The 25871-nt window shown below is 39.9% G+C and overlaps 1 protein-coding gene across 3 annotated transcripts in view; it reads right to left on the bottom strand.

The window, feature by feature from the left end:
- Positions 1 to 2167: 2167 nt before the first annotated feature.
- Positions 2168 to 25871, bottom strand: part of LOC138803067 (phosphatidylinositol-binding clathrin assembly protein-like) — a 38661-nt gene continuing 14957 nt past the window's right edge. The window contains exons 9-20 of one of the 3 annotated variants that reach the window (XM_069942602.1): positions 23249 to 23334; positions 22293 to 22416; positions 17994 to 18130; positions 16636 to 16739; positions 16096 to 16239; positions 13355 to 13444; positions 11029 to 11160; positions 10919 to 10949; positions 9278 to 9404; positions 6421 to 6477; positions 5255 to 5362; positions 2168 to 3548 (exon numbers count right to left, since the gene is read on the bottom strand). In XM_069942602.1, coding sequence (XP_069798703.1) covers positions 3534 to 3548; positions 5255 to 5362; positions 6421 to 6477; positions 9278 to 9404; positions 10919 to 10949; positions 11029 to 11160; positions 13355 to 13444; positions 16096 to 16239; positions 16636 to 16739; positions 17994 to 18130; positions 22293 to 22416; positions 23249 to 23334 — 1155 coding nt within the window. In that variant the 3' untranslated portion in view covers positions 2168 to 3533. Of the gene's footprint in view, positions 3549 to 5254; positions 5363 to 6420; positions 6478 to 9277; positions 9405 to 10918; positions 10950 to 11028; positions 11161 to 13354; positions 13463 to 16095; positions 16240 to 16635; positions 16740 to 17993; positions 18131 to 22292; positions 22417 to 23248; positions 23335 to 25871 lie in introns of all 3 variants that reach the window. The other 2 variants (XM_069942600.1, XM_069942601.1) reach the window with 2 other exon arrangements.

Below are 25871 nucleotides of genomic sequence, written 5' to 3'. Positions count from 1 at the left end.
ATGCGGCGGATCAGCGTGTGGCGGATCGGCGGGAATGCGGCGGAAATTCGGCGGAAATGCGGCGGATCGGCGGGCTTACTGTGTATTGAATGTATTGAATGAATACATTTATGCAATACTTTGGGGAGCAAGGACACTTGCTCCCCAAAGTATTCCATAGATGTATTCATTCAATAAAGCACTGTACACTACATTACATTACATTACATTACATAGAAACCCATAGAAACAATAAAGTCCCATAGACTTCTATATAGAGAGCGCCCCCTGCTGGACACTCCATAGGAATTACACCCTGGGTCGTGACGTCACTTCTTCAGAGATATTTCTAACACTTCCTGATCTACTAAATTAAGGGAAATAGCTCTATATGTGCATTTCCCATAATTAATGTACATTAGAAATTTGTATAACTTTTCATAAGTAACAACATATCAAAAATTAATTTTGGCCGGACTTCTCCTTTAACCCTTAGGGGACACAGCCAGTTTTCATTTTTCCCTCCTCGTGTATATAAGGCCATAGCGCCTGCATTTTTCCACCTAGAGACCCAAATGAGCCCTTATTTTTTGCGCAACTAATTGTACTTTGTAGGCAAAAATTACATCTGCCATAGCAATGTGCCGGGAAACCAGAAAAAAAATTATATGTATGGTGAAATTGAAAAAAAAAAATTTTTTTTTTTTTTTTTTATTTGAGTGGGTTGTTTTTACTCCGTTCACCCTGGGGTAAAACTGACTCATTATATATGTTCCTTAAGTTGTTACGATTACAACGATATGTAACATGTATAACTTTTATTTGATTTGATGGCTTGTAAAAAATTAAAACCTTTTAAAGAAAATATATGTTCCTTAAAATCGCTCCATTCCCAGGCTTATAGCGCTTTTATCCTTTGGTCTATGGGTCTGTGTGAGGTGTCATTTTTTGCACCATGATGTGATCTTTCTATCGGTACCTTGATTGCGCATATATGACTTTTTGATCGCTTTTTATTACAATTATTCTGGATTTGATGCGACAAAAAATGCGCAATTGTGCACTTTGGGATTTTTTGGCGCTGACGCCGTTTACCGTGTGAGATCAGGAATGTGATTAATTAATAGTTTGGGCGATTACGCATGTGGCGATAGCAAACATGTTTGTTTATTAATTAATTAATTTATTTTTATTTATAAAATGGGGAAAGGGGGGTGATTCAGACTTATTAGGGGAGGGGATTTTGTGTTATTAAAAATACATTTTTCTTTTACTTTACACATATACTAGAACCCCCCTGGGGGACTTCTAGTATATGCACTCTGATCTCTCATAGAGATCCATGCAGTATAGTTATACTGCATGAATCCATGAGATCGGTGTTCTATTGCTTTTGGCTGCTGCATTACGGCGCAGACCGCGGCCCGGGATGGATGCGGGGATTGCCCCCCCGCAATCGCGCCGCAGGGGGGCGATCCCCCCACTAGACCACCAGGGATGGATATGAGCAAGTATTTAGAAGCAGCTGTCAACTTTGACAGCTGCTTCTAAGTACTTAATTAGCGGGCACGGCGATCGGACCGTGCCCGCTAATAGCCACGATCCCGGGCTACATGCGGCACCCGAGATCGCGGCAGTTCAGAGGGGGGTCGCCGCGCGACCCCCCTCTGAACTCCCATAGCGGCTCGAGGACGTTCAGTAACGTCCTGGTGCAGCTATGGGTTAAATGGAGCTGAACTACAAAACTACACAACCACACTAAGGACAAGAGCCACGCTGTTTCTAGAAGAAAGCAGCTATGTTTTTATAATGGCTAAAGCACAAGTGGATCTTAAAGTGTCACTGTCGTTATAACTTTCAAAAACTAAACCAAAAGTAGTTAAGATATAAAGCAAGTTTGCAATTTACATTTTTTTTTTTTGTGATCAGGGAGAACACGGCACTTCCTGTTTTCTGACTCTTTGAGAAAAAAAAAAGGCAGAAAATAGGAAGTCCTGTGCATCACATGGCACATGACTGATGAACACATTAAGCTGTGACTCTCTAACACAGGAATTCTGGCCTGTACAGTGTGTTTAGACACTTTAAAGAAGAGCATTTAAAACCTGCAGCAAAACTGCTCAATGTGAATGAGATAGAGGATGCTTCCCACTTCAAATTTACAACTGATTGACAAGGCAAACGATCATACAACAAAGTTCACATACCATTTTATTATAACATTATTCAATTTCATTCTTTTGAAATTTGACCCTAAGTTGAGATATCCTATTGCAATATCACACTCTGAGATCCACATTCTTGTAGTAAATGGGCACAGTAAACCTTGGCTTCGATGTTGTTTTCTTCCATTGCCTCAAGTGGCTATAAGGGCAATAAGGGTTGGATATATCCCAGAAATATTCTGATGTTTTCATTGTGATTAAATAAATATAGAATGATGCATTTCATCTATTGAGCTAATTTGGCATCAACTAATCATATTCAACAATAATCTGCACATTTTCAAGATCCTTTTCGAAAGGACACGTCTTTGAGAAATATATGTAAAGATAAGGATGCGTCAGCATTAAAGAAATTATTTCAGGATATATATATAATATATATTTACATAATAAAAAATGTACTTACTGTATTTAAAGTAAAGTGGCACAAATGGCAGGAGTAACACTTCCCCCCTGCTTGTTGGTTATAAATGATAAACTTTCTTTAAGCGGTGGCAAAAGAAGGGGGAAAAAAAATCACCTCATTGTTTGCAATACCTCCAGCATAGAACTCACAGCTGAATTTAAAGAGTGAAATATACAAAAAAAAAAAAAAAAAAAAAAGGGGGGGGGGGGGTGACCACAAGCAGCAAGAAATACTATTCATAAAACAGAAGTTTTGACTTTACAAAATGACCTCAGACCCACAATTTCTGATGTGACAACAAAGACATCTTATTGCATTGCCATTGGCTCTACTGGTTCATACATCTCCAGTTCATTTCCATTTCCTCAGTATAAAATATTTGCTTTCCTGACGTGGACTTCTCATGAAGACTGAACCTGGTCCTCACGGTACACAATAGTGATTGTGTTTATTTTAGCACAATGAAACCTGACAATCCTACTGCTCACTTTCAGCTGAGCAATATCTTCAGAAAAGCTACATGTGTTGTCAGGAAAAGATGGATATTAATTTGAGATTTTTAAGAATGAACAGAGAAGGGGATAGGAAACAAAAATATAAAACCCCTTTCGTGTTGTTGGTCAAAGGCACCTCAATGTTCACATTTAGAAATGTTTTATATCCGATTTTTGCCTACCACCAGTGTAGTAACAAAAGAAAATAGGATGTTTTCTTGGAGCAGCTTTGCCGTCAAAGCAGATGACATTAAATTCCCTGGCAGAAGGACAGTAATAATCAGCAATCTCTAAAGCACTGCAGTGCAAATAACGGGTACTTTATATTAAACACATTGGTGCCCTGGTAAAAACCATGCCAGCAAATGACTGGAAATCCCTTTTTCACCAGTTTTTGGTTGTCAATGTCTCCTTGCTGCTTTGGCTGTTTTACATGAATTGCATCTGGAAAAAAAAAAGTTTTTTAACCAACCAAATAACTGAACATTAAAGGGGTAGTGCAGTGGTAAAGAATTATTCACAGAATAACACACATTACAAAGTTATACAACTTTGTAATGTATGTTATGTCTGTGAATGGCCCCCTTCCCCGTGTCCCACCACCCCCACCTGTGTACCCAAAAGTGTGGTGCGCTATACATACCTGTCACGTGCCAACTCATCTCCGATCTTCAGTCATTAAAGTCATCTTCGGACAGCCGGGCCGAATCCCTCCGACCGTCCTGAGTGCCGGCCCCCCTCTGCCGAGTCATCGGCGGCTTAGCCGCGATTGGCTGAGCACAGTTATGCCCAGCCAATCGCGGCTGAGCCACCGATGATGCGGCAGAGGGGGGCCTAGACTCAGGACGGTCGGAGGGATTCGGCCCGGCCGTCCGAAGATGACTTCAATGACTGAAGATCGGAGATGAGTCGGCACGTGACAGGTATGTATAGCGCACCACACTTCCGGGTACACAGGTGGGGGTGGTGGGACACGGGGAAGGGGGCCATTCACAGACATAACATACATTACAAAGTTGTATAACTTTGTAATGTGTGTTATTCTGTGAATAATTCTTTACCACCGCACTACCCCTTTAAGCCTTTATACATTCATGGGTCAAACAAAATTAGAAGAAAATATGACACAATATTTATTCTTGCAGAAAGCATTTACAGATACAGAAGGGAAGACAAATCTAGAGACATGTTACATGCTGAATGTAGTCAACATGCACATTCACACTGTGTGGATGTGCATGTTCATGCAATTTAAATTTTCCTGGTGATCATAGGGTAAGTTCACACTGAGTAAAACGGAATCCCGTCTGTTTCAGTGTCCAATAGCCTGTCTATGGGAAAGCGCGCTTCTCAGCAGCCGCTTCAGCGGAGGAGCGAGCGCCCTCTCATCCACTCACATCGGGACACTGAGCTTGGCGGGATTCCGCAGCGGATCTCCGTTGCATTTGTTTAGTGTGAACAAGGCTGTGAAGGGGATAATGCAGTGAAGGGGTCAAAGTTTAATGAAATGACAGGGCCACTTTCACACTCTCCATGACAGCACCTTATATTTGCAGAAAACACACCCAGCTCTGCTGCATCATACACATCAGGCACACACAGTGCTGTATCTATATATATATACATACACACACACACACACACACACATCTCTGCTATAATCATACGCAAACAACTTTGCTACACGCCTCAAGACACACACAGACAATTTTAAATACAGATTGGCTATGCTCTACTTTGTAGGTAAATACAGTGGTCAGACACAGCGTTGAATTAGCACTGTGTTTGACTATTAGGGAAGGAATCAGGGTGGTCTGACAGCGTTGGGCCACCCTGTTTCTGGATTATAAGATGTAGGCATTTTTTAGAAAGATATTTTCTTCTTAAAAAGTGTGTCTTATAAAACAAATAATACTTATAAGGTGGAAGCATTACTACATTTACCAATAACTGAGATATGAGCGCTACAAAAACATGGCCACTTTCCCCCTACTGTTGTCTCCAGATTGGGTGGGGTTTGGAAACTCAGTTCTATTGAAGTAAATGGAGATTAATTGCAACCCGCACCTGAACTGGAGACAACAGTAGGGGGAAAAGTGGTCATGTTTTTGTAGCGCTGGATAACCCCTTTAAAGGTGACATTTACTTACCTGTGCTCCAGAAACTGGTGCAAATGGATTTGTGGGTCTTATTCCTGGTTGTGAATAAATCATTGGCTGGGGAACCATAAGAGGATTTGCACCAATCTGTGTAGGAACCTGAAATGAAAAAGCAGCACATTAAGTAGCGGTGGAGTGCACCCGCACTTAAAAAGTAACAACTCAAATCAATAGTGAATTTAGGAAATTCTGTAATAGATTTTATTAGGCAAAATAGTTTCCTTCTGTACATTATCAAGGCAAAGCAGTGTACTGAACAGTGAAGGAGAGTAAGATGGGTTTTCAATGCCCATTATAGTCTATGGTGGGGCTGTGGGGGATAAGTGAGCAGAAAAAGATGATAAGCAGTCCCTGCACTGTTCAGGCTTTGTGGCCACAGAAAATGCTGAATTCATATGTTAGACTGCACAGTGCTGGTCTGGGAACTTCTAAAGGTGTACTACAGGGAGGTATAATTGCAGGATATTGTTTTTTTTATTGTGTTTATAGTGTATAAGAGGCAGCATAGAGGCTAGTCTGCATCCACACTTCAGCCGAGTATAGAGAAAGAAGATACAGAGATGGAGTTTGCAGGGTGGTAACCAGGGGGCAAAAAAATGTCATATAAGTCATAGAATGGCCAGATATAGTCTTGCTCCTCATATACATACATGACAGCTTATCCTGAAAAGTCACCAGAAGTTTCAGCTATGCTTTAAAGAGACCCTGTCATTAGGTTTCTGACTGATTAGTGGCAGAGACACTGAACAGAATGTTGTACTACACCGTGGAGTCACATTACTATGATCCCCAGCTAATATCCAGCATAAACACAGTGTGCAGCACAAATAGCAGCTAGATGAGCTGCTTTACTGTAGAGTGTTCCTTCACCAGCATACACCTTCACTATACTTACATACTTCTAAGAAGCAATTCTATGACATCCTCTTTGATATCAAGGACATTGAGTGCTGCGTATTGGTCTTCTATTTGCATGCAGTAGTCCTTGATATTCATGAGGCCCTGCTTCCTCCTCCTACGAGTTGATTGACAGCTGTGTGCTTATAATTTATATAGGAAGATAGCTGTCAATGAGTGGCCAGTGGGAGCAGGGTAGCAAGGCATTCATTCTCTTGGATATTAAAATGGCTGCCCTTTATAAGTTAAATAATTCTTACCATTCCATACACAGGCACTTGAGGTGTTGTGACTGGATAGTTTAGTGGTGCAGGAACCTTAAAAGGTAAACAAAAACAACCAATTTTATATATACACACAATGTAACAACGACTTATAATAAGCTCTGTAATAAATCACTTTTTTTCCAAAACGGCAACCAATCATAGTGACATGTCAGAGTTTTTTTTTTTTATCAGTCGGGGTCTGGGTGCTGAGACCCCTGGCGATTGTTAAGGCCCTATTTTACGGAACAATTATTGCCCGTTACGGCCGATAAACGCCCCGTGTAACAGAAGGCAATGATCAGCCGACATGAACGATGTTGGCTAATCGTTGCTGTTGTTTGTCTTTCAACATGTTGAAAGACTAACGACTGTGATAGCAGCTATCTGCTAATGTTGTTCGGATTCCCTCTAACAATGTTTACATAATGCATATGGTATTATAGGTCACACATGCTCAGCAATACAGCCCCACAGCTGAGGTTCTTGTGCATAGTAGAGGGATTCCTGATATCGTACAGACCAGCAAATAGGAGTGTCATATATATATATATATATATATATATATATATATATAAAACCTGAAAGGGGAGGGGTACCACAAGTAGTACGGTACGTAAAACCGTATTTAGGCAATGGAGAAACGTAAAATTTACTCATGGGGGCAACCCCTTTAAGGGTCTCGCCATAAAGACAGATTTTTTGACATCAGGAAAAAAAGAAATAGAAACTAATACTTTAAAACAATCAATTTAAATAGACAAAAAAAGGATGTACAAACATGTGTAACAAATATATACTTTGATTAAATTAATAAATCTTAAAAAAATATAATCCAATTTAACTTCCCCTCCAAGAACCTGCATATTAAGAAACAGGTTATGTCAGGAAAAGAAGGATCAGGCATGTTGGATTTCAACTGTCCAATCCTTGTAGATAGATTAGCTGTCTTTAGGAGAGTCTGGCAGTGTATTTCCTCTAAAGATACCTTTATCACCACCATACATATTAGACCATAAAATAGGATAATGGTTGAACCAAAACAGCCACACACAATTCAGTCCATATCAGCCATCACAGCTGTTTATCCTTCATCTGGTGTCATTGAACAACGTGGTGACTTTAAAACTATATATCTAGGGCCAAGATATGTTTTGTCTGACTATAAGAAAACAATTTTAAACACATGAAACTTCTTTCCAAACGAAGACAAGTTTGTCATCAGTCAACTGGTGTCAGAAAATTTTACAGATTCTAAAATAACTTCTATTTAAAAAAGCTAATGTCTTCCAGTACTTATCAGCTGCTGTATGTTAGGTAGTGGTGTATGTTTTCTAGTCTGACTCTGTGCTCTCTGCTGCCACCTCTGTGTGACAGGAACTGTCCAGAGCAGAAAAGGCTTTCTATCGGAGTTTGTTACAGCTCTGGACAGTTCCTGGAGCAGTGGAAACTCCACAGTAAACATCTACTGCTTTGGACAGTTCCTGTCACAGACAGAGGTGGCAGCAGAGAGCACTATCAAACTGCAAAGCATACACCACTTCCTGCAGGACATACAGCAACTGATAAGTACTGGAAGGCTTGGGTGTTTTAAAAGGAATCTATAAGCAGTAATCCACATTACAAACTGCTGTTAGGTCAAGGAGGCACATTGTAACTTTCAAATATCCAGCTGTGCTTTGTAGATGTAGAAAAATTTTAGAACACAATTTTAGAATAAAATCATGTTCTGGAATCACAGCTGATATATGAAAGGCACCAAGTGTATCCTTGATCTATTAATGTAAGCAGTTTGGAACATGAATTGCCGCTAGGTACTATTCTAGTAAGATCAAAACTAGCAGTAACATAATAAAGCACATACACATTGTTTTGTGGGGCTGACACTGCAGTTATTGCTAGCCCAGAAAAATAAGAGAGTACGTTGGTTGTAAAAACCTGACTACAGGTTTGGCATGTTTTAAAAATGTGACGTCATTAAGACATTTAAAAATTTTTGATTGGTCAGGTGTTCAGGTCACCACCTACGACATGCTCCCTGGCTTACTGCAGGAAATGGGTTCCATCTCAATCTACTGTAGCGAGATGAGAAAAGCAGCAAGTTGGGACAGGGATCAATTTTAATGATGAAAAGCTATGTAAAGCCTGGTGAAATAGGATGGTGCATCATACATAAGTTATTCTAGTGATGGGTGGGGGGCTGGAAATCCATACCCTGACAAAACTCTAGGACAACTCAAAAGGTTTTTGAAATGATGGTATGAAATGCTGTGCCAAGAATTACAAGTTAAAAGCTACATATGATCAAAACAATTTCTCCCAATTCTATTTTTTACAGAAAAGAACACTTACATATCCAGTAGAGTAATGTGCTCCATTCTTGGATAGCATGGTTAATAAAACCAAAAGAATTCCAATATCAAAAGCATAAAAAGCACTGAAAGTGACTACATATAATGTCACTACGATTCCAGCAGAGCAAACAGCTAGAGTTTGATAACCCAGCAGTCTGAGCATGGCAGGGTCAGATGTATCCATGTTTTGTGGTGCTATTTAACTTCGTATTGGACAATGGGCATTAAATATGTTGCTGCCCAGGCGCAGAACATAAACAGTCTATTCTTAAAGCAGCGCAGGTTTCCACCACAGTACCCCTACCATCACCCACCAGGCACAATCTATTCCAGCAAGAACAGTCTTATTCCAAATAATCAAAGTGTCCACAACATTGGGTCTCCGGTGAAATATATTTTGCCGACAGTCCTGTGAATATGGTGCCCAGTGAGTCAAGGAAACAAATTACCAATATATACGAGAGGGAGCATAAAAAGGGGGTGTCTGCCATGGTACCTACCATTTGAGGTACAGGTACAGGTGCTACAGGTGTTGGGTTCCATGTGGTTGACGTGCTTGTTCTCGCTTGCCAGTTTGTGCCACCGGTCAGTCTTTTCTCTGTAGGCTGATTCCACTGCATATCAGATCTAGCCGGACACAAACAGATAAACCTGAAGCAGCATTTCAGGAATGACCTAAAGTGTACCTATGATTTAACAAAAACTTCTAACATGTCATAGCGACAGTTTGCATTGGTCGGGTCTGGGTGCTAAGACCCTGTTAGAATGAGGGGCAGATGCGCTGAACAGTGTGTGCTCTGGATGGATGTTCTAGTATACGGAATTGTCAGAAGTTTCATAGGCTTCCACTATAATTCCAAAGACTGCTTGTATTAGCAGTCACGGCAGAGATGAAGGGGTTGAGCGCATCTGCCCCTTTGTATTAGCGAGCAGCGGGGGTTGCAGCACATGAACTCCAACAAATGCAAACTTCTGACATGTCAGAATTTTTCTTTTTAAAATGATAGTTAAAGAAGCACTCCAGTGATGATTGGTGTCTCACCATGCAGCTTCGTTCTGGTCCTGCAGCACTGTTCAATTCCCACACCCGTTCACGTCACCGCTCTTTTGACCTCTCTTCTGTCTCCATGTCAATTGAAGGCCGGAAGTCACGCTCTCCCATAGAGAATGCATTGGAGAGTGCGACCTCCGGCCTTCAACCGACATGGAGAAGAGCATTGACGTGAACGCACGCGGGATTGGCGTCGCAGGACCAGAATAAAGCCACACTGATGTCACCGATCATCGCTGGTGACTATACGCACCAGTGCCCAGTGGGGGGACAAATAAAAACATGGAGTGCTTCTTTAAACAGGAAACAAACATCACCTAGTATCAATTATGGTCCTAATAAATGCCACAGGCAAAAAAATAGAACTCTAAAGCAACTGGATTATAATCACTTCACAGAAGTAATCTATATCGATTTAGAATCAAATCTAATCTGTACATTTCACAGCTGTCAATACAATAACACAACTTCAGATTATATACCTTGTGTACCAACAGTGAATGAGCAGAAGCTATACAGTAAACCTAAATGTCACTACCAACTAGGAGATTTTTGGTGCCTGCTGTGGACCAGCCTCATTATGTATTCTTACTGGAAGGAATAGGGGACTTCTCTACCATGAGTGCTCCAGTCCATTTGTACACAGAGGTGGGCACTTTCTGAAGTCTTAGGGAAACTACTCACAGTGAGGAAAAACTATATTCTGAAATATGGACAATATTCTTAAAGTGGGATTCCACTGAAATAAATGCAATGTATTTTTTCATTTAATAATAATTAATGGCAGTTATTAAATAAAAAAAAAATGTGTGAACGGAGAACAGGTCATATAGAAAAGAATGGATTTCTCCTCCTTTAAAAGCCATTCCAGGTTTTGGCTGTAAAAATCTGATAGATATCTGTTGGTGTAATAGGGCCCTTAGGGCCCATTCACAGATACAGGATCTGCAGCAGATATGAAGATGCAGATATCAACGTAACTAAATGACTGAACACGATTAAATTTGCAGATTCAAATCTGATGCAGATCCTGTTCGTTTGAATGGACTCTTAAACATGAAGGATGTATAGTATAAACAACGCCACCCACCTTTTTGACGGTGTTCCTCCAAACCCAAGATCTGAAAAGCAAGGCAACATTTTGTAAGAAAGGGCATCTAAAAATTATCTATCAATAGAAAAGAGCACTTAACCACTTACTTCCAACCAGATTTGCAAGTGAGGAATCAAGGTCGTTCGCCAACAGTCTTCCACTCTGCGTGCCACCTGCTGAAGACCTTTGAATTTGCTGTGAGATAGTTGGTTGCATTACATCATCTGTAAAGAAGGTAACTAGAGAGGCAAAACAAAAAATAAAAAGTTTGAAATAAATGACAACCATTGTGTTATACGCACAGAGACACATCATTTATATCTTTAAAAGAGGTTACCCAGGTTACTGAAAAGCACAGGAAAGAATCTAAATGTGTCTAAATGCTTAAAGGGTACCATCAAATGTAATTGTTTTTCATTTTCATTATACTGATTGAGGTCTGGATAGCAATTTTGTTTGAATGAGACCAAGGCTTGCTGTGGGTGGGAATAAAGGACTACAGTTTCCATAATTCCTCTCACAGGCATTGCTTCTATCTACAGCTGCTGCTGCCTGCGACTGCTATTACAAGGTGTAAGGTAGCACTGCAAGACCCCAATAACTTCAAAGCACACCACAGCCCTGCTACTGGCACTGCATGATCTTCTTCCCAGTGTGTGCAACACAATTCCCCCAGAGACAGGGTGTGGGGAGGGGAAGGGTAGGGTAACAAGAAAAAGAGATAAGAAGCATGTGATGTTATGTGTGTGTTCAGTACTGAAGATGGAGGCAAATAATCATGTGTTCAAAATTACTAATTTTACTTGTATGTAAATCATTTATTATAAAATTAAAGTAAGATCGAAAAGACCTCTATAAAACATGTGGGGCATATTTTTCCCACTAAATTATCTGTTTATATTCTATTCTTGGCTTTGGCTGCAAAAATCTGTCAGATATCTGTTGGTATAACAGGGCCCTTTGAATATTTTTTTTCACCACTAAAAGCAATAATAATTTAATCTGTACCTTTTTTTAATTAAATTAAATCTTTTCGCTTACTGAGCTTTATAATTCACAAGCGTATGTGTAGAGGATTCCTGAATTTCTATTGTTAATAACTGAGTATTCAGCTCTTTCTGTTCAGACAAAAGCGCAGTTATATTTCTAACAGGGAAAAGCTCTGCACATCAGAACATTGGACTATAGCTAAAGATGTACTGTGCTGTACAGCGGAGTAACATTATAATAACAAAGATCACTTTACCCTTATCTAATACATTAACTAATAACTCACCAGCAAGAACCCCAAGTGAGCACGAGAAAGCATGCAATAAAATGAGAAAACAGAGTTAGTTTTGTAAAGGAAAAATATTCCAATATCCAAAAGCCTAAATTAATAAAACATTTCCATAAAGCCACAGATGTGGCTATGGCTATGATGCCGAGATATTTTTAACAATCATTTCATTATATTAAATAGATTTTGTTGCCTGGCAAGTATGAGCGTATGCTGTACGCAAAGTCCCTGTGAATGTGATACATTTTAGACTACAAAGCGGATTGGACTTTGTGAAAGAAAAGCTAAGGAAATCCAATTTTTGAAAGAAAGTTTCTCTGCTTTGTTTTTACATTCAGAGTACGTTCATGTACCTAATCAGGTGCGGATTCCATGATGATTCACATTTGATGCTGCAAATTTTACTTCTTTACTTATATTGGTGAAATCCGAAGCAAAGTACATGTGAATTTACCCATAACCCTTTGATGACAAGGTCAATTTTCACAAGCAGACTATGTGCAGAGCACCGATAACACTGGTCAATGCTATGTAAAAGTCCCCCAGGGGGCTTAAAAAAAGTAAATGTAAAAAAAAAAAAAAAAAATACCCCCAAACCCCTCACTCAATAAAAATTAAAATCACCCCTCCCCCCAATTATACAAATAAAACATAATCCAATATAAAAATAAATGACTTAACGTATTAAATATATAAAACGAGCTCTTACATGGCCCTGTAAGAAAAATGAAAGTGCTATAGCTTTTAGGAGGAAAAAATGAAAAGGCTAAATTGAAAATTGGCCTGGTCATATGGGTCATTTTTGGCTAGGTCATAAAGGGGTTAAAAAGCCCACACACTAAATTTAGTGACTACGTAAACATACCTTTGCATTTTACAACTAACCACATTTACATACAGATATGAAGATCACTGAATACAGGTTAGTGATGCTTCATCTACTCCACAAGATCAATCTTATGCTCTGCTCTTTGTGGTAGCCAAACAAGTCACAAAATAATGACACATGCGGGAAGTTAGTAAGTTCCTAAAGCATTTAATGAATTAGTGCATTCTAAATTTATCAAAAGAATTTGCTGTAGATGCATAAAGCTGCTAAACTGATTTATACCATTTTATTATATACTAAATAATGCACTTCACCTAAAGCTTACCTGACGTTTCATTACTTTCATGTGCAGAAGACTTTGTTCCAAATACAGCATCAAAATCCACATTCATTGCTGTAGAAGCATTCTGTACACCTGACTGAATTGGGAAGCCTAAAAGAAATTTTACACAATAAAAAAAAAAAACATTTTACAAAAAGATACAGTGTACATCCATCCTAAATCAGTGTTCAAAACAACTACAAGCAACAAATATTACACACTTAGAGGGATACTAAAGAATAGTTCCGAATGTAAACATTGCATAAGCTTTCTACTTAATGTCTGAATTCATGAGTATCGAAAAGGGCTCTTTAAGGGGTTATCCAGCGCTACAAAAACATGGCTACTTTTTTTTCAGAGACAGCCCTACTCTTGTCTCCAGTTCAGGTGCGGTTTGCAACTAAGCCCAATTCATTTTAATGGAACGGAGCAGCAAAACCCCGCCCAAGCTAGAGACAAGAAGTGGGGCTGTCTCTGGAAGAAAAAGGCCATGATTTTGTAGCCCTGGATAACCCCTTTAAAGTGTAACTGTCATGTTTTTTTTTTATTACAGAAATCAGTAGTATAAGCGATTTTAAGAAACTCTGTAATAGGTTTCATCAGCCAAAAAAGCCTCCTTCTGTACTCAAGAAGCAATCTCCCAGCCTCCCCCCCTGACTTCTTATCTGTGCATTATCAGGCAAACACGTCTTCATTACAGAGAAGCCAGTGAAGACGTGTTCTGCTCTCTCCATTGTAAGCCTATGAAGGGGGGAGGGGCTGAGGGAGATGAGGGAGCAGGAAGAGGTGACATGAAGGTCAGCTGTCTGTAGACTGTCTGGGCACCTAAAACGCTAAATTCAGAGGTCAGAAAGGTCAGTGCTTATCTATGAACTTACTGAGAGAAGATTGCAGGGTGTTGTGCTGTGCAAGACTGCTGCGTGCTCAGTCACTCCTAACAGCCCCTCCCCTCTCCATAGCCACATAATGGAGACAGAAATCCTGCTTCTTTTGATGTGAGGGGGAGGCTGGGAGATTGCTTTTTCAGTACAGAAGGAAACTCTCTTAGTACATAAAACCTATTACAGAGTTTCTTAAAATCGCTTGTACTGTTGATATTTAATGTTTTGAGAAAAATGGCCCTGAAATGAGTTACGCTTTAAAGCGCCTAGGGCTGGGTTCACATGAAATATTCTAACATTTTTTTTTAACCATTCACAATTGGAAAGCTTCTAAGGGTAGAGTCTCATAGTGCAGAAACCAGGCAGCCAAGATGCAACTGAAAACCCAGTCACACTGTACAAACTGGTTTCCTATTGATTATTAATAGTTGTATGGTTTTACAAGCTGTTTTGCTGCATAATCATGCGGCTATTTAAGAATAGATGACATCTGCAAGGTGAGATCCTGCCCCAAAGCAATAGACAATGACAATAAGTTAACATTTACCCCGACACTCCCTCACACATTTCTGTCACACTTGGCCAACTAGCTGTATTATTTCTACAGTAGGTGTCAGATAAGCAGCCAGCAAATATCTTATTTGTGTGACCTTCTCAAAGCAGGAAAAACTGGAGTAACTAGATAAAACACACAAATAGACATACGTCCCCATAAGAGTTTACTGTACTCTCAGCTTTTACACAGGCCGATTAGCGGAGGACAGGGAAAATGCCAGATCCTCAGTGTATCATGTCTTTTAACATGCTTCAAAATTAACATTATCGGCCAATCATTTTCCTGTGTAAACAGGGGATGTGGGGCCAATAACGATAAAGACAAACAGACAGTACAGATATGTATATATCCATGCTGTCAGTTTCCAGATCACACAGCAGTACATACTTACTAGTGTGATCCAGCATCCTCTTCTCCTGTCTGCTGTCTCTTCAGGCCCCGCCTCCTCTAGAATCATTGACAGCTGGAGAAGGAGATCCTGAAGATACAGCAGAGTGAATGGCAGAGCCAGAGAAAAGGAATACAGATCACAGCAGCAGCGCCCTAGGCAAGTGTGTACTGCTGTGTGATCTGAAAACTGACAGCACGGACATATGCATATCCATGCCGTCATTTTCCATGGCTACCCAAAGGAAACATGACTTTTTCATGTAACTAAGCACTGCTCTCCCTGTCACTCTCCTTGCTGCTTTTTTTTATGTCCAGGACTTTGCTCTTACTATCACACCCTTTTTCTGTTCTGGGTTATACCCCCATTTTCCAATTGGCTTTATGTACTCACAGATTTATGTTTTATCTAGTATTGGTTTACTTAAGATGGAAAATTAGATTGTTTACTGTTATATATTTTTTAAGTGATGAGGATGCAGGAAGCTTCTTTTTCAGTTCTCCCCATTGCTTTGTGATTTATTCTCCATATGCAGTTATGCTCAAAAGTTTACATGCTCTGGCAGAATTTTTGCTTTGTTTTTTTTCAGAGAATATGTATGGTCACACAAACTTTTTTTTATCCCTCTTATGGTTAGTGGTTGGGTGAATCCATTTATAGTCAAACTATGTTCTCTTTTTAAATCATAATGACAACCAAAAACACAACCCTGAGTGGAGAAAAGTTTGTGTTGTCATTCACATACTCTGACAAGAAAGCAAAAATTCTACTGGGGTATGTAAACTTTTGAGCACAACTGTACTGCCTAATGTATGCACCAATTTCCAACAAAACAGGAAAGAAAAAAAAAAAAAAAAAAAAAAGAAAGACAAAACTATGCAAACAGATGTAATAATGTAACTATTAAAATAAGATTTACCACTAACAAGTCCCATTGCTGATTTGGAAGGAAATGTACAAGCATTGAAAGCAGGGGCAGACTTTACAACCTCTTCAACAGGTTGCATGTCAAAAATGTCCAGATGTGGTGGGGAACTAACTCCATTTGATGATGAAAAAGGCCCTGTGAAAAAAATCAAAAGTGGAAATGATCAAACTTGGGAAACCAGCAGTGATTGAGACAGTTGTGTGTATTATCATGCAGTTTTTATTTCAGTAGTGGTATGGCTCCCTGCATTTTTCTGTCCATGAACATACACCCCATAGGGAAATCCTGGAGTAACCTTTCAACATTATGACTCCTAGCTGCAGCTCTTCCCTATTCTGGGAAGGTTTGAACACAGGGCTTGTTGTATTAGAGACTTGTCTTAAATAACAGATAATAGTGTTTGTAGCAAAGCTGTGTGTGTTAATGTAGGTGAACTCTGTTTATTTATGTATCTATTGGAGAAGTGTTGCAGAGGTGTGTGCTGAAGACAGGTGCACCTTATGCTACTTTCAAAGCTAAAGCTAAACCTACCTCCCCATGTGTTGTTTGTAGAGGTTGCTATGGCAGGAGTGCTTTGTACTGTTGGTACAAACGTCGGTTGCAAGTCGAACAGATCACTGGTAAGGTTGGGCATGCTAAAAAGAACAAATGGTTTTAAAAATTACAAAATGACAACATGGAGGACAAAAAGGGAAAAAAATGCAAATGTGACTGAATTAAAAGAAGAAATAATCTTCAGAAATACTTCTCAATTATTTGGTGAGGATGTTACTAAAAGCCATGTGCTTGACAACTAACCTGATAGCATATTTTTTCCGCACTGGTGGTGAATTCCGTCATGTCACTGTAACCTAACTATATGAATTAGCACATGTACGGACTTCCTAGTGACTCAAAAGACCCATTTCAGAGTACTAACAACACAGAAGCTAATCCTCAGTTACAGGCTGATTTTAGGCTGTGATCTGTTGAGACACTGCTAGGATCATTCAGCCAATACTGAAGAGAATGCATAGAATCAATGAAAATAAAAAAAATAACTAGATAAAAATCAAGATACAGTACATTTCTTGACACATTCATTTCTATTGGTCATAGACATCTTTCAGTGTATTTACTGAAGGATGTTCCCAAGAGGAGTTTTTTTTTCATATAAACTATGCCCGGGCAGGTGGAAAATAAAGAAAACATATCTTGGTGTTCAGGATCGGCATGTGCAGTTTCCCAATCACACAGAGACAGGACACCACAGTGGCCACTGATTGGCTGAGCAGGCAACCACATTTGTTGTTCTTTATAATGGCATCTTATTGAACTGTATAATATATATGTGAAAGAAAAAAGGTGTGGGTGACTTGAAACAAAAAGAAAAAAAAACAATTGGCAAAAGTTTAAAAGGAAAACTACTGCAAGACCTGCACAAATAAAAAAACAAAAAAAAACAAAAAAAAAAAAAACACACAGACACACACACACACACCATACTCACCATCCCTTCAGTCGCGATCGCCACTTAATCGCCCACTGCCTGCTTCTCCGCCATCCTGAGATCTCCCTCACTTCCGGGTCCATGGGAGAGAAAAGGCTGCCGATGTGCTTACGCACCGGCAGCCTTTTCATTGGCTGGAGCGCATCACATGGCTTCCAGCAAGTTCAGCCTTTTCCTCTCCCATTCACTTCAGTAGAAGACGCAGAGGAGGAAGAAGACCTGGCCTGCCCCCGCCTCTGCTTTTGTGGGAGTTGTCCTTTAAGTGACAGTTTTTTTCTCTTTCTGAACTCACAGTGTAGGGAAAAAAAACAACAACCTGTGTTCTGTGTGGGGAACAAGGCTAACCAGCAAGGCGAGAGGGTACGTTTCAGATGAGCTCCTGCCCCATTTCTAGGCTCACCTATTAGTTGTTGGTGCAGGCGTTGAGAATAAATCAACAGCTGAAGTGGTATTAACACTTTTTCCAGATAAAGTGCTTGGTGAGGTTGATCCAGGTGTAGAATTTGACACTACAGAAATCTCCCTAAGACGCTGTTCCTAAAAGTTAGAATAAAATCGCATTAACATAACAAGGTAAAGAAATTATGCACAGAAGCAGAAAGAGTAAAAAACACTTCTGTCTATAGCCAAGATTTACCAATACACCTAAAACTGTTTGTGCCCATAGCAACCAGTTTCAGGTAGATTGATAAACCTAGATCATTGCAAATTTTGCATAAATCAATAAGATAAGAAAAGATAAGAAATGATGTAACAAATCTAATCAAGATGAGTCACTTCTACCCTCTGCATTAACCATTCACTCTCAGCTCCCTGTTAAAATAAGTCAAGAGACTGAGGGATCAGTTACATGCTGCACATACAAGTCTAAGTAGAGGAATGGAGGAGAAAGTGCAGCCAAAGACACAGCGATGCTACAAGAATTTGAGAATTTGGAAAAATGTTTTATCATCTCACCCAAGTCCTGGATTATCCTTCTGAGGCATGGATCAGAATGAAAGATGTTATTCAGCTCTTAAGAGCAGTGTAGCTATGAATCAAGCACCCACCACACTAGGTACTCCCCGTAATATGATTGGGGGAGGGGGCCCTCTCTGTCTATTCCTTGAAGTGTAACTGTTATTTCAAGCAACTCTGCAGAAATCAATAGTGCAAGTGATTTCAAGGAAACTGTTATAGGTTTTATTATGCAAAAGTGTTTCCTTCTGTACCCACAAGCGCCCCCCCCATTCTTATCTGGCACTATCAAAGCAAAAGTTGTCTACATTACAGAAAAGCAAAGTGAAGACTGTTTGTTGTGTCCATTATTGAGGCAGGGAGGGGCCGAGAGCGACCAGGAGGTGAGCAGGAAGAAAAGAGAAGGGAAACCAGCCCTGCAGTTTGGAGACTGTCTGGCCACAGAAAATGCTGGATGCACAGGTCAGACTGCTCAGAGCTGGTCTGGAAACTTGGTGAGGTAAGACTGCATAATATTGTGCTGTGCTGGCTCCTATACTGCAAGCTTCTCCTGCTCACTCCTCCCTCTCACCCCTCAATAGGTTATAACGGCCACAACAAACCCATCTTTACTCTGCTTCTTTACAACAGATAAAAAGTTGGGGGGGTCTGCAAAAAAAAAAGCCTTGGAAGCTCTTTCGCCTTATAAAACCTATTACAGGGTTTATTATAATTACTTGTACTATTCATTTCTGCAAAGTTGTTTGAATTAACAGTGACTAAGTGTACATGTCTTTATAGTTTTCTAAAATCAACAGATATGAAATAAAGCATCTTTGTAATATACATTCATTACTATTATTTTTTAGTTATTATGGGAACACAGGACTTTTTGTATTAAGGCTCGTTTCCCAGGTCAGGCAGTCATTTGATTGCTAGACACTATGGGGGAGATTTATCAAAGGGTGTAAAATTTAGACTGGTGCAAACTACCCACAGCAACCAATCACAGCTCCTCTTTCCTTTCAGCACTGCCTAAAGCTGAGCTGTGATTGGTTGCTGTGGGCAGTTTGCACCAGTCTAAATTTTACACCCTTTGATAAATCTCCCCCATTGTACTGGCCGGGCCTTCATGTATTTAGTCTTTTTTTTTTTTTTTCCAAAAAGCTGCCTTTAGGAGATTGGACCTGGATTTCAGACAAGTATAGCTTAGTTTTAAAGCGACTCTGTACCCACAATCTGACCCCTCCAAACCGCTTGTACCTTCAGATACCTGCTTTTAATCCAAGATCTGTCCTGGGGTCCGTTTGGCAGGTGCTGCAGTTATTGTCCTAAAAAATAACTTTTAAACTGGCATCCCCGTGCCCAACGGGAGTGGCCTAGATTGTGTATGCATTAGGCTGGCACCCCCTCTCTGTCCCTCCACCCTGCCCTCCTCATCATTAGGAATGCTCCAGGCAGATTTTCTCCTATTCCCCACCTGTGGCAGCCCGGCACATGGGCTGAATCGTTTAGACACCTGTGCAAATGTTCAGCATGGAGAAAATGTTCCAGTGGCCTTCCTAATGATGAAGAGGGTGGGGAGGATGGGACTAGGGGTTGTGCAAAGTAAGGGCACAGATACTCCCGTAGGGCACGGGGTTGTAAGTTTAAAAGTTGTTCTTTGGACAATAACTGCATTACCTGCCAAACGGACCGCATGACAGATCTTGGATTAAAAGCTGCTATCCGAAGGTACAAGTGGTTTGGGGGGGGGGGGAGGTTGTCAGATTGTGGGTACAGAGTCGCTTTAAAGCATGTTTAAAAAAAAAAATATATAACCTTCGCAACTCAGGATAAGCAGTCTTCTACTGGGTCAAAAAGTCAGTTGACGGTGAATTGTAATACCACATGCAATCTGGGGACAAGTGTGGTGCTGTTTTTGCAAGAAAGAAACTGCACTTTCTAACCCTGTACAACCCCTTCAACATTAGAAAATAAATCAAAGCAACAAGGTTGATAAAATAAAGGGCATCCTTAACAGTTATGACATCCTTAATAAGGTCATAGCCAGAGTAATGCGTTATGATAAACAGAATGAAACAGAAATAACATATGCTTTAAGAACACTTAAGGGATTGTCACATCAGGGATAAACCTTTTTTCAGTAGGCACGTCCCCTGCAGTGGCTACTAGGGTGAAAAATTTAGCATTACATGTTAAGACAGATTATCAAGCTTGGAGTAATTTGAATTTAGAAAAAAGACATTTTAGGGGCAATCTCTTCAGAATGTACAAATATATGAATGGACAGTACAGAGATCTTTCTAATAGTTTTTTTTACACCTAGGCCTGTAGATCTGGGTTCACACCTCACAAAACGGATCCTTTTTTTTTTTTTGTTTAGCGTACACAAAAATATGGGTGGCCACGTTTTTATATTTGTAAAAGTAACAATTTTAAAACGCATCCATTAAAGGAACAGCAAAAATGCAGTGTGAACCCAGCCTTACCGTGACAAGGAGGCATCCTCTAAGTCTAGAGGAAAGAATGTCTCACCATCAGAACAGATGGGGATTATTTATGGTAAGAGCAGAGAGACTATGGAACTCTCTGCAACATGATGTCATAGCTGATTTATTAAATAAGTTCAACGGATAAATATATTACTAGAGATGAGCGAGAGATGATTAGATTCGGTATTTGATTAGCTGGGGCTGCTGAACTTGGATAAAGCCCTAAGGTTGTCTGGAAAACATAGATACAGGCAATGACTATATCCATGTTTTCCACATAGCCTTAGGGCTTTATCCAACTTCAGCAGCCACCGCTAATCAAATGCCGAAAGTTCGGGTTCGGATCGACTCGAGCATGGTCAAGGTTCGCTCATCACTAATTATTACAAGTTAGGGTCACTAGATTTCATGTGATAGAAAGTTGATCCAGGGATTTATCCTGATTGCCATACTGGAATTGGGAAAAAAATTTTTTCTCCATGATGGAGCGATTGGCATCTGCCTCATGAGGGTTTCTGCCTGCCTCTGGATCAACAAAGTAGAGTTATAGATTGAACTTGATGACCTTTTTTTCAACCTTATTAAGTAACTAGGTAACTATGATTCCCTTCATGAATTGCTGTCTATGTAATACATAGATTGCTGCAGTCTGTAGAACAGGATCTGTTCTTACACAGCAAGTATATAATTGGTGGGAGCGTCCCAAGTGGTGCACTGCCTCCCAATTCTATGATGTCTATATACCCTAATTTCTGTTGAATGTGGGGGGTGTGGCTTCCTACCTGCACTTCACCCACATCCCAAGGGTGCTACAAAAAAGATAATTCGGCTCCTATCTGCCCAGTTGTAGGCTTATTCAGCCCAGGAGAGGCCATTACTAGTGTGAAAATGCTAGAGTAGGGACCATGTCTCTGAGGACACCTTAACGTTGGTGACATGGTACACTCTGATCAAATAGTTTGCCAAGATCCTCACTTTTTAATATCTACAGGGAAGGTGTTTATCGTGTGTACACTGTGAGGAGTATATACGGTAAGCCCTTGCACCTGTGCGTTGCTGTTGCACCTTCTGTTGTTTTTTTATATGTACTTAAGCCACAAGCATTGTGCTACCTGCAGTGTGAACAGAGTTATAGATGTGCTGCCAATGTTTTCCCTTTTTTTTTTTCTATATACCCTAATTGACATCTCTTGAAGACAAACATTATACTACAAAAATACAGTGTAAAGTTTGTGATTAATCTAAAAAAAAATTTGTTTGTGTAATACCTTAAGTGCTTGAAGCCTCGCTTGCTCCTCTTCCAGTGCTTGCTGTCGCTCTTTTTCATCCATTTTCGAAAAAGACAAACCAGTCGTGGCAAGAGAAGACACCGCACTGGACAAGGTGCTAGCTCTACATTATATTAAAAATAATTAGTGAGGTAAGTCATGACTGAATTTTCCATAAAGGGAGCTTCACACACCGTATTGCAGCAGATTTCCTGCTGCGATTCCACAGCTGATTTGATCTAAATAACTGAACACAGCTTCAAATCTGCACCATCAAATCTGCTGCAGATATGGTGTGTGAAGACACTCTAAAACCTAGAGTTCAAGATCCCACGTATTACACTAGAGATGGACCATTAAGAGTAAAAATCTTCTGAACATTATGAGGTAAAGAAAAAAAAAAAAGCCTTAAATTAAAGGGGTTGTTCATCGAAAAATAAATTTTCTTTCAAATCAAGTGGTATCAGAAAGTTACATAGATTTGTTATTTACTTCTATTTAAAAATCTCGAGTCTTCCCATACTTATGTGCTGTATGTCCTGCAGGAAGTGTTGTTTTATTTACATTCAGAAACAGTGCTCTCTGCTGAAATCTCTGGCCAAGTCAGGAACTGTCCTGAGCAGGAGAGGTTTTCCATGGAGATTTGCTACTCTGGACAGTTCCTGACTTGGCCAGAGATGTCAGCAGAGAGCACTGTTTCTGATTGTAAATAAAACAACACTTCCTGCAGGACATACAGCAGATAAGTATGGGAAGACTCAAGATTTTTTAAATAGAAGTAAATTTCAAATCTATTTAACTTTCTGACACCAATTGATTTGAAAGAAAAACTTTGTTGCTGGACAACCCCTTTAAACAAGAAAAAAGTGGCAAAATTGAGCTTAGATGATGCCCCTCAACTACTCATCTAACGTAAAAGTATACTTGGCATTATGTTAGTACTTTGTGCAACTCACCGACTAGCAGCTGAGAGCTCCTTTGTCTTTTTCCCTTCAAGAGATGCCAAGTGCTGTTCAAGTGCTTCCAGCAAACTGCTGGGTGCCTGCAGATGAATAGTCATTAATTAGATCTCCTTTCTGAGAAAAGTCAATGCAAAGTTGTAGAAGACAAAAATACCTGCATTTGACACACTTTATCTGCGCTCATAATTCTGTCTAATGAACTTGCTGCAGTGTGACATAAGACAACTAACTAGGATTTCATCGAAGCACATTTAGATTGTTGTAGGGTTATGTAAATTTCTGGTTTAAAGCCATATAACACATTATAAAAATGCAAAAAAAAAAAAACTGCAATTCCAATTCCAGGTATTCCATAAACAATTCTGTTTTACCACCAATGCAATTGTATAAATAACTGGCTTGTCTACCAAGAATAGACTAATAGAGGATGCCAATAAACACCAAATATAACAGACAGAGGTTCTGCCGTATACAAAACAATGAGATGCTTTTCACATGTCTGATGTGCAACTGGTGAAGAAATTAAAAACATTTCCTGACTTTTAGGGAGTTTTCACACAGGACTGAAATGGTGCAGATTTGCTGTTGATTTTTTGCAGATTTGTTGCAAATTTTTGACTTTCACACAATGTTTACAGCTGTTATTTTTGGCTTCAAATACCAATAAAAAATTCTGCCCAAAATTATCAAGGTAAAAAGAAGTTCTTCCCAATTTTTTGAGTAGTAAAACACTGTTTACTGGCAATAATACAACGTGTGTCCTCGCATGGCTCAATCAACTGAAAGCCGGACTTACGCAATCGCTAGATGGATTGCCTGGCTCTTTAATTTCATCACTCTCCCATTAAACAAGGGGTGACGTGCTGCCGAAATTTTTTTTTTAATTTCTGCATTAAAGAGGCCATCAGCCAATGCATTTTACTGTTCCTTAGCCATTTAACACAGTCAATTACTGTGAACATACATGTTTATGGACACTCCTTTAACCAATTGGTCAACGGAGACAGACCTTAAAGTGACTCTGTACCCACAATCTGGATAGCTGCTTTTAAGCAAAGATTAAAAAACAACTTTTAAACTTGCAGCCCTGTGTCAAATTAGTGAGGCCTAGAGTGTCTGCGCTCTTGGCTTTCACTACCTCTCCGTCCCTCCTCCCCAACCTCTTTACCATTAGGAATGCTCCAGGCAGGTATTCTCCTATTCATAAGTTGTCTGAACAGTGCACATGGGCCTTAAAGGGGTTGGCCACTTTATAGTAAAATTGCTCAGTGTACAGTATTAGTATATACAGTGAGTACACTTACTGACAGCAGCTCCCTGTGTACCTCATAGAGCTAATATCAGACTCCCCTCCTGGTGAAGGGGAGTCTGAGTTTCACTCTATGAAGTACACAGGGAGCTGCTGTTCGTATATACATTGGGGGACATTTATTAAGTCCGGCATTTTTTACGCCGGACTTATAAATGTCCCCGCATCTCCGGCGCTACGGAGATTTATGTAGAGGCGGACTGCCTCTACATAAATCCCGTGCGCATTGGTGCGCACAGCCGAAAACCTACGCTACCTGAAAGGTGGAGTAGGTTTTTGGCGTATCTTTCAGTTTAAAAAATTTTGAGTCTGCGCCCCCGTCCCACCCCCTCCCCGCCCCCACGGCGGAAAGTGGTGATTTGAGAATATTTTATTCGCAAAACGGCCATTTGCAAATAAAATAATACGCAAATCGGCACTTTCCGCAGAAAATACACAAACCGCGTCTTGATACATGTCGCCCATTGAGTACACTTACTAATACTTTGTACTGACCTATTTTAGTATAAAATGGCCAACCCCTTTAATGATCCAGCACATGTGCAGTGTTCAAACAAGTGATGATTAGCAGAAATCCAGCCAATGAAGAGGCAGCCAGTGCGCATGCACACCAATAGCCTTTTCTCTCCCATTCACTTTTTAAATGCCGAGTTGTCCTTTAAGGATAGTTGTTTTAAGTCATGTGATCCTTTGAGTTTAGGATTTCTATAAAGGAAAAATACCTAGTAGAGATAAGCGAACCAGATTCGGGTTCGAGTCGATCCGAACCCGAACGTTCGGTATTCGATTAGCTGGGGCTGCTGAACTTGGATAAAGCTCTAAGGTTGTCTGGAAAACATGGATACAGCCAATGACTATATCCATGTTTTCCACAAAGCCTTAGGGCTTTATCCAACTTCAGCAGCCACCGCTAATCAAATGCCGAAAGTTTGGGTTCGGATCGACTCGAGCATGCTCGAGGTTCGCTCATCTCTAATACCTAGTGTTAAACCACCCTAATTAAGTTACCTAGAAAATCCACAACAATTATGCAGCCTCTAGGTCCTATATGAAAGCAGCCTTACACTGATGTGTCATTTACTTGAATAGCCAAACAGAGTACAAGATTTGCTGGTATAAAATATAGTATATACTTTTTTTTTTTTTTTTTTTACACTCTTCACTGTAATGAAAAAATGCAGTTTTTTTTAATGCAAGAAAATCTTGAATAGAAACAAATAGCACAGTATTATAATAGTAAGTCAATGGCAGACGTACGCAAATGTATAACATATATAGAAGTAGTAGTAAAATGGCACATCACCTTAA

The sequence above is a fragment of the Dendropsophus ebraccatus genome, chromosome 10 (genome assembly GCF_027789765.1).
Source record: "Dendropsophus ebraccatus isolate aDenEbr1 chromosome 10, aDenEbr1.pat, whole genome shotgun sequence".
Lineage (NCBI taxonomy): Eukaryota > Metazoa > Chordata > Amphibia > Anura > Hylidae > Dendropsophus > Dendropsophus ebraccatus.
The sequence above is the reverse complement of the archived record's forward strand: the minus strand, read 5'-3'. Positions and strand labels throughout refer to the sequence as shown.